This window comes from Dreissena polymorpha, chromosome 4, assembly GCF_020536995.1.
Source record: "Dreissena polymorpha isolate Duluth1 chromosome 4, UMN_Dpol_1.0, whole genome shotgun sequence".
Lineage (NCBI taxonomy): Eukaryota > Metazoa > Mollusca > Bivalvia > Myida > Dreissenidae > Dreissena > Dreissena polymorpha.
The window spans coordinates 45,669,479-45,682,637 of NC_068358.1; the positions used below are offsets into that span (position 1 = coordinate 45,669,479).

A 13,159-nucleotide genomic window follows, 5' to 3' on the forward strand; every position below is an offset into this window, starting at 1 on the left:
CTACTACTACTACTACTACTACTACTACTACTACTTCTACTACTACTACTACTACTACAACAACAACAACAACTACTACTACTACTACTACTACTACTACTACTACTACTACTACTACTACTACTACTACTACTACAACTACTGCTACTACTACTACTACTACTATTACTACTACTACTACTACTACTCATTCTGCTGCTGACGCTGCTGCTACTACTTATACTGCTACTAATAACGCCTCACTCCTCCTACTACTATTGCTGCTACTACTATTACTGTTAATACTAATATAACTGTTTTAAACACTTTCTTTGCTTTTTTGCTTTTTGCAGGGCTTGTCATGACGCCTTTGTAAAATTAGAAACCAAAGAACGTGAAACAAAGAAATTAGAAGAAGATTATAAAAAGAAGATGAATCAAAAGGAAGAGTAAGCACAATTAAAACAAGCAAATTCATTGAATTAATATCCCCCACCAAATAAATTTTGTTTATGGATGGGTGTAGAACTTAAAGAAAAGGTATAAGTGAAGAGTTGTGCCTTTTGTAAATTATATTTTTTTTAACTCATTTGTACCTGTGATGGGTTTACAGATAATACAATGCAGACCACTGCCTGATAATTGAGAACAATTACATCAGGACATTTTGAGAATCCATTTTAGTATGGTAGAATCCTTACCAAAATAAGGCATATTTTATTAAAATGTGTGATTTTGACCTTTGTGTGAGACTTTGACCATGACCCTAGCATATTTCTTATTTCTTTTTGAATCGATATTTTTTCCATGAATATCAAACATATTTTATGGTTCTAAGATGCACACTTATTTATTAAAGACATTTTTAAAGAACCCGAACTAAATAAAAAATACTTTTCGTATCCCTGTATATAATATCCACCCAATTGTTCCATTGTTTGATTGAGTTGCTCGGTAAGCTTCAACGGTACTTAGTCGTCATAGTTCCAGCTGTATAAAATATAACACTAGTTAAATATATCTTCTTCAGCGAACAATTTTACAAAGGCAATGTGATAAAGAAATAAAGATAGTAAACAATTTATAAACAAAACATAACTCTCTTACCATTTAGCAATTCCATCATAGCTCGTCACAATTGTGTTAACCAAGATCAGAAAATATGCCCGCATATGCTCGAGGTTATAGTCACACTTGACGTTAAAATTTTCAATATATTGTGAGTGCATCTTTTCATGTCTACAGTACAACTTCGCACAAGAGGACTAAAAGATAACGTATCTCAATTGTTGTTTAACATGATTAGTTTTCTACGTCCATCAAATAATGTGGGTTAGGCATTTCAAAAGTTCTTGTTTCGAAAACAAAACATCTAGAAGTCTAAAATTTCTCATATATTTGTAATGAGTTGAATTACAGCGTACATGTACACAAATTGTACTACAACTATCAAACATGTACAAAAATGAATTGTGTTATTTGGTTAAGTAGAAAGTATTGTATCATATTAAGACCTAGTTTATGTAAAAAAAAATATTAATATATGTATTGTTGCAATTGTACGTATTATTACTTTGTATAATCATGATTGTTTACTCTTTAAACACTGTACGTTTAATTTGTTCACTTGGGCTTTTGGCCTTCTGGATGTTATGTTCAAATAAACTTGAAACTTAAAGCGAAAACGAATGGTCATTTCAGATCACTATCTAGACCGGACATACAAGATTTGAGTGATTCTAACAGACCTTCAAAACTTGCGGAGAGACTTTTTGAGCTGTATGACAACGAGTGGACAAATTGCTACGAAACAGTTAGGAAGCAGTTCTCAACAGAGCAATCAGCGGTACAAATGTTGCTGCGGACGTGCGTGGTAAATTTCACTACATGTTACATGTATCGAGGATTTTAGAATAATGTGTTGGATGATTTTATTAACACACTTTGGTCTGGACAATTAGCGTGTTAAATTTCACTGCATGTAACACGTATCGAGGATTTTACAATAACGTGTAGTACAGTTTTATTAGCAAACTTTGGTCTGGACAATTAGAAAACCTTATAATATATTACCCAAAGCAATGCCAATTTTCCCGACGATTCATATGAAATACTGTATTTAGCAATCCTATTGTAGACCGAAGCCTACTTACATGCTTTGTAAACCGTCAGTTTTTCGTTTAAGTCTCTCATAACGGCGCATTCATATCTATGTGTGTGCATGGTAAATATATGTGTTCTTTTTTATAGAAAATATACAATAGTTGTACTTTGATTGCAACCAGCAACGTTCACGATCTGCAGTGTGCTTTTTCTACCTTCAGCGAGGTAAGAAGTTAAAAACATTGTGTCGGGTTGAGTGGATCTGTTCTGGCCAAAAATGATACGGACGCACTTTAACGAATTATCACCGCCCATCATTTCAACAAAATGATGCATTCCTATTGGTCAGTCAAGCATATTTAGCAAATACAAACGCATTAAACGTCGTATTACATATTTGCAACATTAACAAATAATGGTTGTATCAGTACAACAACGAGATTGAGCTTGCAAAGGATTTTTTTCCGTTTGGAATGTTTATTTAGATACGGATTCTACGGGAGAATAGAGTGGTGTGTACTTCGCTGTCAGTGTTCAGCAGTATGTTAGCATTAAAAAGTATTTTAAGCATTAAAGACACAATGTACTTAAATATTTATATAACAAATTCAATTTAAAAGCAATAACTTTAATAAAAAATAAAGTCAAACTTTTGCGCATCATAAACATTCATTTTTTTTAAAGAGCATTCCAAATTGATTATAAAAATAAGTAAGATAGGTAATGTGGTATGCAAGAAAAAGAGAATCAACAAACATTAAAGGGATCTTTTCACGCTTTGGTAAATTGACAAAATTGAAAAAAGTTGTTTCAGATTCGCAAATTTTCGTTTTAGTTATGATATTTGTGAGAAAACAGTAATACTGAACATTTACCATGGTCTAATATAGCCATTATATGCATCTTTTGACGATTTTAAAACCTAAAAATTATAAAGCGTTGCAACGCGAAACGATTGAATAATTTGGAGAGTTCTGTTTTTGTCGTTAAATTTTGTGAAACTACGAAGATTGCTTATATAAGGTATAAAATACTTCAAGTATATGTACTCGGCGGAATAGCTCAGTAGGCTAAAGCGTTTTTACTTCAGGACTCTGGCAGGACTCCAGGGGTCACTGGTTCGAAACCTGGTCCGGGCAATGTTCTTTTCCTTTTTTAAATTTTATTCTTGATATTTTACTGGAGCTTTTACGATCCAATGTTTACATTTATCGATATAAAGCATTTAATGAATAAGTTAAAAAATGCCGAAATCTGTGAAAAGGCCCCTTTAACGTTGCCATCTTTTTACCGGCTTCTCGCAAGTTGATGAGGGTTTCCATTCTATTGGCAAAGTCTCATGGTCTCCAACCTTAAAGCAAAGCAGTGAAATTGTAGTACACAATAAATGTTGTTCCTACAACGTGCACACAGAAATATTAAAAAATGAAGTCATGGCAAGTGCCCATACAAAGATTTGTGTTATCAAATGAATGGCGTTGATTGTTTTTAGTATAGCATTGCAAACTATTGAGTATAATGTAATCTTTAATTACCTGTTGTTGTTTTGTTTTGCCAGGAGAAAGATGACGTATTACTGATTCAAATAAAACAACGAAGAAAAAGAGCCCGTCGAGTGGACATTGATTTAAAACGAATAACGCAGGTATAAATTTTGTTTATATTGTAAATTAAAAACTTACAACTTTGATGGAGCCTGTACTAATTATTATTATTGCTGTCTCTTAGTTGGTTAATATTTACAACACATTTAAAGTTCTATTATCAAATTGTATTGATTTATATACGTAAATATGTGTTCTCGTTTATCACCTATATAAATTAAACGGGGACGTCGACTCAAAAACCTTTTTTATTATATTTTTAAAAATGAATGATTTTTGTCAAAACCGATTTTGCTTAGCAATCACCGTGCTTTATATTCAGGGCATAGGTGATAACGTAGCGGACATTTTAGGACCAGATCTAATAAGAAATCTGCACGTGCGTGCCTTCTGGGTCAAATGTCTGGAAATCTGTTGGTTGATGGTGATTCAAGACCCACCAGTTTATATGGATATCGAAATTGATAAACAAGGTCAAATGTTTGATCACGCGGCGTACCGACCCTACACTCAGACTGGATATGAGTTTGACTACGTAGTTTGGCCAGCGCTATATACACATCAGGGTGGAGACATTCTGCACAAAGGAGTCGCTCAAGGGAGGGAAAGTTCGGATTCAGTAGGAGGAAAACGTCGAGGCATCCTGGTGAAAAACTAATCGCCATGCACAGATGATAATATTTGCAGACATGGACAGGAACTTTCGATTGTGACATGTTAAATCCTTATCAACGTTATATTTATATTGATGATGTTAGTTATAGTGTTCAAATGCGATGATTAATTGCATATTTAATATTTCTTGTATTGAAAAATAAATGAATATTCTCACGTCCTCAAATTCATAATTTATGTTTACTAAGAATGTCGTTTTTAATGTGTTGTATGTTATACTTACTTCGTTCAAATTGAAAGAACTAGATGGTGTATTGCGATTTAACAACCCATTGGATAAAGATATAATGAAAGATTTAGTATTGCGCAAAAAGATTAAACATCGAAAATGCATTCATGTACTCGTTCTAACAATGTATGCATACTTGAAATAACGAACCGTTCGTAAACTAACGGTACATGCTAAGTTATTTTTTTTAAATCTTCACAGTGAAATAAAACTTGAATTCGTCACCAATCGATTACTACGCGCAATTTACAAATCATAATTGATTACAACGAACGGCGATGGTTGTTTAGGTGAGTGATCGTTCTTACACGGTGCAAAAACAATATTGTTTAGAAATACTGGATTGTTTTTCGTTTGTAGTGAGTTAAAACTTTTTCTGATAGTACAACATATAAACAAGTACAACGGTCATTGAGATAGCACCATGAAGCTTAAGGTGTGCGGATATGGGAGTGTAGTTATCGGATACATATCCAAACCAAGTTTGTTTCACTGTCCAACATATCATGTATTTAAAATGCGTTTTCTATTAAAAAATATACATATTTATAATTAAATGAGAAAAACGGTAATGTCGTAAAGATGGTTGTTTCTTCCAATCGATCGACTTAAACTTGTCGTGCGGCCAATGCTTTTATGTGGCCTTGAAGGGGTAAGGGGTAAGCTTATATTCGCCGCATTGTATATTTGTCTCAATTTTAATTTGATTGTATTGAGTCTCAGATGGTCTGAAATAAATTTTATCTATACTAGTTTCTTTTCTACTTGATGTCCGCCGTTCGTCCTTCAATCCGTATTACTTTTATTTCCGAGAGAAATCTCCGTAGCTCATGATTTGAATTTTAATAAATTTCAATAAATTTTGATATGCATCCCTATAGAGCAGACATACGCATCTTTGTCAGGTCGTTCTGGAAAGCATGATCCGATTGGATGATTGATGAAATATCCCTTCCGATTGAAATTTCGCATATTGCCTTGCCGTTCCTCTTCAGTGAGTTTTCAGAGAGATGCCCCTTGAACTTTAATATGTTGCCACACAATTTACCAATATATCGACAAAGCATATTATCGGGAGCATCAATCGTTTTCAATTATAGCTTTTTTTTTGGTATTATTAACATCGAGATGCATACAACTTAGGTAACGATTGTTAAATTCATTTCAGTTATATCTAGGCGGTCAGTTAACTTACACTTTTTCCTAAGTAAGCTGGATCACCAGTACTAAGTGTAAACTAATGCCACCGTTATGCTAGAATCCAAGAAAGGGGATGAATGGCCTTCGAATCTACTACATGACCAATCATCTAACATTTCATTTTGAAAATAAATTAAATTTCAAGTAGAAGCAATACTGTATGACCGGGTTGAAAATCGAACACGCAATCCTAGGATTGGTAGTTAAAACTGTTCTAGCCGGAAAGAATTTGTAAAATAAATCGTTTGCTTGCAAACTAAATTTGTCGTCAATCAGCCAATTTAAAAAAACCAATTACAGTGCCTTTAAGTGACGTGGATGGAATATTTACAAACAACATGATGTCAAGTGAAACCGTTTAAAATTAACCGTATATAATTGCGTTTTACTCATCAGCAAGGCTTCAAACGATATGTTTATACTTCAGAGAATTGAAGCATGGTGGCGCCAAATAAAGAGATTTTGCGTATATTTCTGATTGAAGACATTATTCATGTTTTAAAAACAACAACTCTTTTCAATAGCTATCATTATGGACATGTTAATACTTTGATAATATTGTTTATTTTAGACTGATGTATGTGTATATATAAATTGCATTGTGTGCAATTCCATGGAATTTACATTTTTTGTTATCAATATTTTCATTGCATATAAATAATATGTGTAAGCATTTCAAAGATGAAAGTCAATGGTGAGAAAATGTATTATTTTATTGGGCATATACTCTAAATGTAATGGCTGCAATGTATTATAATGAAACCTTTTTTACAAGCTCTTTTGAAAAATTGTCGTTTTATGGGGTAAGCTGAGCAGGCTGGTGGACAGGCGGGCAACGGAAAAGATTTGCCCGGAACATACTTTTGTACAGCATGGATTTAAAACAACTTACAATTAAGATCACCACGTGGCGGAGCGTCTTCCTCAAGAATCAGGTCCGACAGTGCGGTCTCAAGCCAATGTCTAATATAATATAACATACAATGTTTTGACACCTTTAAATTTCCAGGAAAAAGTGATCAGTTTGAGTGGACGGAGTGTCACGAGTATGTATAAAATACAAGGTTAAGGTCACAATTTAATGGTCAATTTTCAAAATAAGGTATTTTTAAGTAACTTGAAGAGTGATATGCATAATGAAAAGAAGTTTGGCATACGAAAAAGCATGTTCCGATGTATAAGATCATGTTCATAAGGTCCAAGATAAGATCTAGAGATAAGTAACACTGTACCTGAAGCTTGACTTCCAAGATGGATGGATTTTCAAATAACTTGGCCAAGGGATCACCATGATGGGAACGAGGATATTGAAATACCTTTCTTTGGTTACAAGCATTCTGATTGGGGGACACTATAACCAAGTACCGAAGTCAACAGTTCAAGTCAGTATGAAAATTAGAAATATATATTTTGAGATTCCCTATCTTTTTCATGTTTATTTAATGACGGACGTATCTTGGTGATAATAGAATTTGTGTTCACGAATGAAATAGTAGTCTTTTAAACATTATTTCAACTTCGTTATTATGTTTGACAGCGAGCGCCTGATATTGTGTTTTACAGGCCTTTTTTTTCAAGGCAAAACTTAGATGACAATCAAGTAGTGGATCGATCATATGGTTCGCCGTCAAAAAAGACAACAGCCAACTAAAAAACTCGAGCTTCTCTTACAGCATCCAGATCTATGCGGTATTTAATATAATACTGCGAAGTATTAACATCTTTAATAATACGAACAATTAAATGTGGTGCATAATTCGCATATTTCTATTTAATATATTATATATTTTTTTCCTGTACACTGTTTGATGACAAATGAAATTCAAGACGAACCGCAAACCTTAAATTTCTCCGATGAAATTGTATTATGCCCCCCTTCGAAGAAGAGGGGGTATATTGTTTTGCTGGATGTCGGTCGATCTGTCTGTCGATCGGTCAGTAGACCAGTTCGTTTACTAACAATAACTCGTAAAGGAATTAACGATTGGCTTGATACTTCGCATGTGCATTAGCCTTGGACAGTAGAAGACCATTATTGAAATTGGGGTCACTAGGTCAAAGTTCAAGGTCACTATCAGAATAGGACTTAAAGTGAAAAGTTGTGTCCGATCAATAACTCCTCAACGAATTGACCGATTGGATTGATACTTCACATGTGCATTGGCCTTTGACAGTAAATGATCCCTATTGTAATTGGGGCCACTAGGTCAAAGGTCAAGGTCACAATCACAATAAGTGTGGAAATGGTTTCAGATCAATAACTCGTAAACGAATTGACCAATTGGCTTGATACTTCACATGTGCGTTAAGCTTGAACAGTAGATGACCCCTATTGAAATCGGGTTTACTAGGGCAAAGGTCAAGTTCACTGTCACAATAAGTGTGAAAATCGTTTCCGATCAATAACTTACCACTTTATTGACCGATTGGCTTGATACTTTACATGTGAATTGGCATTGGGCTGTAGATGAGACCTATCGAAATTGGGATTACTAGGTCAAAGGTCAAGGTCACTGTCGCAATAAATGTGAAAATCGTTTCCTATAAATAACTCGTCCACAAATTTACCGATTGGCTTGATACTTCCCATGTGCATTGGACTTGGACAGTAGATGACCCCTATTGAAATTGGGGACACCAGGTCAAAGGTCATGGACACTGTCACAATAAGTAGGAAAATCGTTTCTACTCAATAACTCGTCAAAAAATCGACCGATTGGCTTGATACTTCCCATGTGCATCGGCTTTGAACAGTATATGACCCCTATTGGAATTGGGGTCACTAGTTCAAAGTTCAATGTCACTGTCAATATAAGTGCGAACATTGTTTCTGATCAATAACTCGTCAACGAATTGACCGATTGGCTTGATACTTCACGTGTAAGCCGTCTGTAAACAAATTACAGCACAATATTTCTATCACAACTCAAGTTATTCACCGGAAATTTGTGTTTCCTCTTTTAGTTACAGTGCCATTGACCTAACTTGCCCCAAATTAAATCCCAAATTAATTCTGTATGCAAGTTACACGCACGCACATTTCAGTTTAATGCCTATACCCAAACTGAAGTTATTAAGTGCGTATACTTTTTATTTTGGTATATTACTGACTTAGACCTCAACCCGATACTTCCCAAAAACATTCTCGAGCTCATACAGGCTTGCTAATGTCAAACGTTTGATCAAGATTGGTCAAACCAAAATAAAGTTATTGACCGAAAACCTGTACAATTTTATTCCATTTTATTATTCTTATTTGTCTAATTCCTTCTATGTATGGGGAATATACAGTCAGGCAGAGTTTCAGGACAGACAGACAGTGTAAGTCTAATAATTATAGCCCTGCTCCTGGCAGAATCGGATCCTTACATCCTGATATCTCTGGTGGAAATTAAGTACTGATTGATACAATTATTGTAGGGGAAATATGCTCTATATACCAACAAACTCATTTATTGATGGACGTCTATATGCTCCCATTTTGGGAAGACTAATCACAACATGTAACTAGAAATGGCGCGGCAGAGGCCGACGCGTATCCCCACGCTGCATGTTTGACCCAGGGGCGCCCCAGGGTTGGTAATTTCTCATGCTTTTTATGCTTGACTGCATTCTATCTCTTCTCTCATATACAGGTGTCCCTTTGCGCCAATATTTTATCATCTCTTGTATAAACATTAGATGGATGAGCTAAACCATTTCACTACTATTTTACTACTAAATACACCTCTGCGCCACTATTGTGTAACACTATATGTGTTTTCAATACACAAGCTTTATTGTTGTATAATTCCTTTGTCCGATGAAAATGCTTGCACTTCTTCTGATTGGGTAGATAACCACATAATAGATTTCGAAATCTAAACGCGGACCCTAAGTTCAAGGTCAAGGCCACAGTGGTTTAAAATTTGATGCGCATGGAAAGGTGTTTTCCAGATACACATGCGTACCAAATATGAAAACAATATCTGAAGGGACACAGCAGGTATGAGCCTTTTTTGAATCGCAGTCGCAGATTTCGAAACCTGAACGCTGACCTCAAGTCCAAAGTCAAGGTCACAGGGGTCAAACATTTTATGCGCATGGAAAGGTGTTGTTCAGATACACATGCATACCAAATATGAAAGCAATATCTGAAAGGACACAGAAGTTGTGAGCCTTTTTCGAATCGCGATCGCAGATTTCAAGACCTGAAAACTGACCCCAAGTTCAAGGTCAAGGTCACAGAGGTAAAACAAATTATGCCCATAGAGTGTTGTCCAGATATACATGCATACCAAATATGAAAGCAATATCTGGAGGGACACAGTAGATATGAGCCTTTTTCGAATCGCGGTCGCAGATTTCGAAACCTGGAAACTGACCACAAGTTCAATGTCAAGGTCAAAAGGGTAAAAAAGTGTGTGCGCATGGATAGGTTTTGTCTGGATACACATGCATACCAAATATGATAGCAATATCTGAAGGGACACAGTAGTTATGAGCCTTTTTCGAATCGCGGTCGCAGATTTCAAAACCAGAAAACTGACCCCAAGTTCAACGTCAAGGTCACAGGGGTAAAAAATGTTATGCGCATGGAAAGGTGCTGTCCAGATACACTAGCATACCAAATATGAAAGCAATATCTGAAGGGACACAGTAGTTTTGAGCCTTTTTCGAAGCGCGGTCGCAGATTTTAAAACCTGAAAACTGGCCCGAGTTCAAGGTTAAGGTCAAAGGGGTAAAATAATGTATGCGCATGGAAAGGTCTTGTCCAGACTCACATGAATACCAAATAAGAAAGCAATATCTGAAGGGACACAATAGTTAAGAGCCTTTTTCGAATTGCGGTCACAGATTTCGAAACCTGAAAACTGACCCTAAGTTCAAGGTCAAGGTCAGAGGGGTAAAAAATGGTATGCGTATGTAAAGGTGTTGTCTAGATACACATGCGTACCAAATATGAAAGGAATATTTAAAGGAACACAGTAGTTATGAGTCTTTTTCGAATCGCGGTCGAAGATTTCAAAACCTAAAAACTGACCTAAAGTTCAAGGTCAAGGTCACAGGGGTAAAAAATTGTATGCGTATGGAAAGATGCTGTCCAGATACACATGCATACCAAATATGAAAGCAATATCTGAAGGGACACAGTAGTTTCTAGCCTTTTTCGAATCGCGGTCGCAGATTTCAAAACCTGAATACTGGCCCGAGTTCAAGGTCAAGGTCAAAGGGGTTAAAAAATTATGCGCATGGAAAGGTCTTGTCCAGATACACATGAATACGAAATATGAAAGCAATATCGGAAGGGACACAGTAGTTATGAGCCTTTTTCGAATCGCGGTCACAGATTTCGAACCTGAAAACTGACCCTAAGTTCAAGGTAAAGGTCAGAGTGGTAAAACAATTTATGCGCATGGAAAGGTGTTATCTCGGAAGGACACAGTAGTTATGAGCCTTTTTCGAATCGCGGTCACAGATTTCGAACCTGAAAACTGACCCTAAGTTCAAGGTAAAGGTCAGAGTGGTAAAACAATTCATGCGCATGGAAAGGTGTTGTCTGGATACACATGCATACCAAATATAAAAAAGCAATATCTAAAGGGACACAGTAGTTATGAGCCTTTTTCGAATCGCGGTCGCAGGAAAATCTCTCACCCGGCCCCGCCCCAACCCCCATAACTTATGACCTAGGGGTCAGATCAAAATTCCGTCACTGTCACCGTCGCACATATGCTCATAGCTACCATGTTAGTAAGTTTCAAGGTTCTAGTGCTAAAAGTGTAGGAGGAGCAGGTGGCCAGGACGGACGGACGGACGGACAGACGCACATCAACACAATATCCCCACTTTTTTCCCGCAAAACGTGGGAATAATAATCATCGATGTACTGATAATATGGTTCTACATTAAAAACTGATACAGATTAAAAGATAAAAGGCATTTTATATCAAAATATAAGCTGAAGTCAAATATAAAGCAGAGTTGTCCTAGGTTGGTTAATGAGTAAGTACATATTCTGGAAAGCGTTATGGACAAAGATGTTCTATAACATGTACTTTATTCAAAGTTTCGCAAAATGTTCCTTACTTATTTTACAAATTATATACCTGACAAAATATTGTTATATATCATAATGAGAAGGTATGTTTGTAATATTTAAAATAATGGCAACTCATAACAATTTTATAATTTCTAATAAAAAATAACTTAAGAGTTTTAATATGTTTTGTGAAAAACAGACATTGATACAAATATTATTTATCATATGAGAACGAACGTGTTTCTATCATAGTATGTTTTGAACAACAAACTGTAAGAAGTATCGTTGCGAACGAATAAAAAGTGTGAAGATGTTTAAAAAAAACCTCACTGAATGCTTATCAATAACTTAATCTTACCACAACATAACAATATTGCATCAATGAACTATCAATAATAAATAATTTATAAAAATTAGAAAATGTCAAATTTTACAATTACAATTCATTATAAGTGCCGGTAACATTTTTTTCTTTTTTGATTGTTTTTTTACAATATAATATTTTGATTAAAAACGATAATCACGGTTTTGAGCGTTTTGAGACATGAAATTAATTGTACAATTCCTGATATGCTTCATAATTATTTTAAAAGTATGCTCTGCCCATAATTATAGCAGAACAAACTGCAATTTCTATCAATCTATGTCGATAGAAAAAACAGCGACGTGTCGTGCATTTTATTTGATCAGGTTGTAAAATAATTATAATAAATCCGTAAAAACAATTTAAATGAATTCTGGCCATATTGTTGCCTTTTTAACTCAAAGTGGGGCTGTTTTGACCATTTCTGGGGTATGTTTTAAGGGGCCATTTTAACAGGGGCTGCTTTTACTGTACTCTACACAGGGTCGACACTCAACGCGCGAAATCGTGGGCGATATTTGCTCTATTGAATTTCGATTCAGAGCAAGGCACGACATGCCCCGCGACTCTTTAAAACGACAAGCGAAAATTTAAGACGACAGTAATTTTTTATGAATCTTTTCCTGGCAACTATAAGCGTGACAATTCTAAAATCAAAGTTTGTGTGTCGTCTTAAATTGTCGCTTGTCGTTTTAAATTGTCGCTTGTCGTTTTAAATTGTCCAGTATCGAATCCATAGGGGACTAATCACGTGACAAACAAGATGGCGACGTTCATGATTATACAGGTATTTTTCGCCGTTTTAAACCTTTTATTACATTTATTAATGGTCTAAATGCCGCTAACGTTCCAGCCATATCAGCAAGAAAGTGATTAGAGTTTATTACGTATTAATATTCGCTCTTTATCTTGACTTTATTCGCTGCGAATTTTCTTAGCGGGAGCTGTAATTTTGTGACCCGCTAAAAACTTTCCTAGCAAGC

General features: G+C 35.4%; 1 protein-coding gene across 15 annotated transcripts in view; it reads left to right on the top strand.

Moving 5' to 3' along the window:
• The window catches only part of LOC127877767 (early endosome antigen 1-like), a 65,093-nt gene that overhangs the window by 28,190 nt on the left and 23,744 nt on the right, over nucleotides 1-13,159 (top strand). For 2 of the 15 annotated variants that reach the window (XM_052423987.1, XM_052423993.1), the window contains 5 exons: nucleotides 333-428; nucleotides 1,681-1,852; nucleotides 2,230-2,307; nucleotides 3,641-3,727; nucleotides 4,009-4,521. The exons of 11 other annotated variants lie outside the window; for them this stretch is intronic. In XM_052423987.1, the coding sequence (XP_052279947.1) occupies nucleotides 333-428; nucleotides 1,681-1,852; nucleotides 2,230-2,307; nucleotides 3,641-3,727; nucleotides 4,009-4,344 (769 nt within the window). In that variant the 3' untranslated portion in view covers nucleotides 4,345-4,521. Of the gene's footprint in view, nucleotides 1-332; nucleotides 429-1,680; nucleotides 1,853-2,229; nucleotides 2,308-3,640; nucleotides 3,728-4,008; nucleotides 4,522-13,159 lie in introns of those variants that run through there. 2 more of the 15 variants (XM_052423992.1, XM_052423995.1) reach the window with 1 other exon arrangement.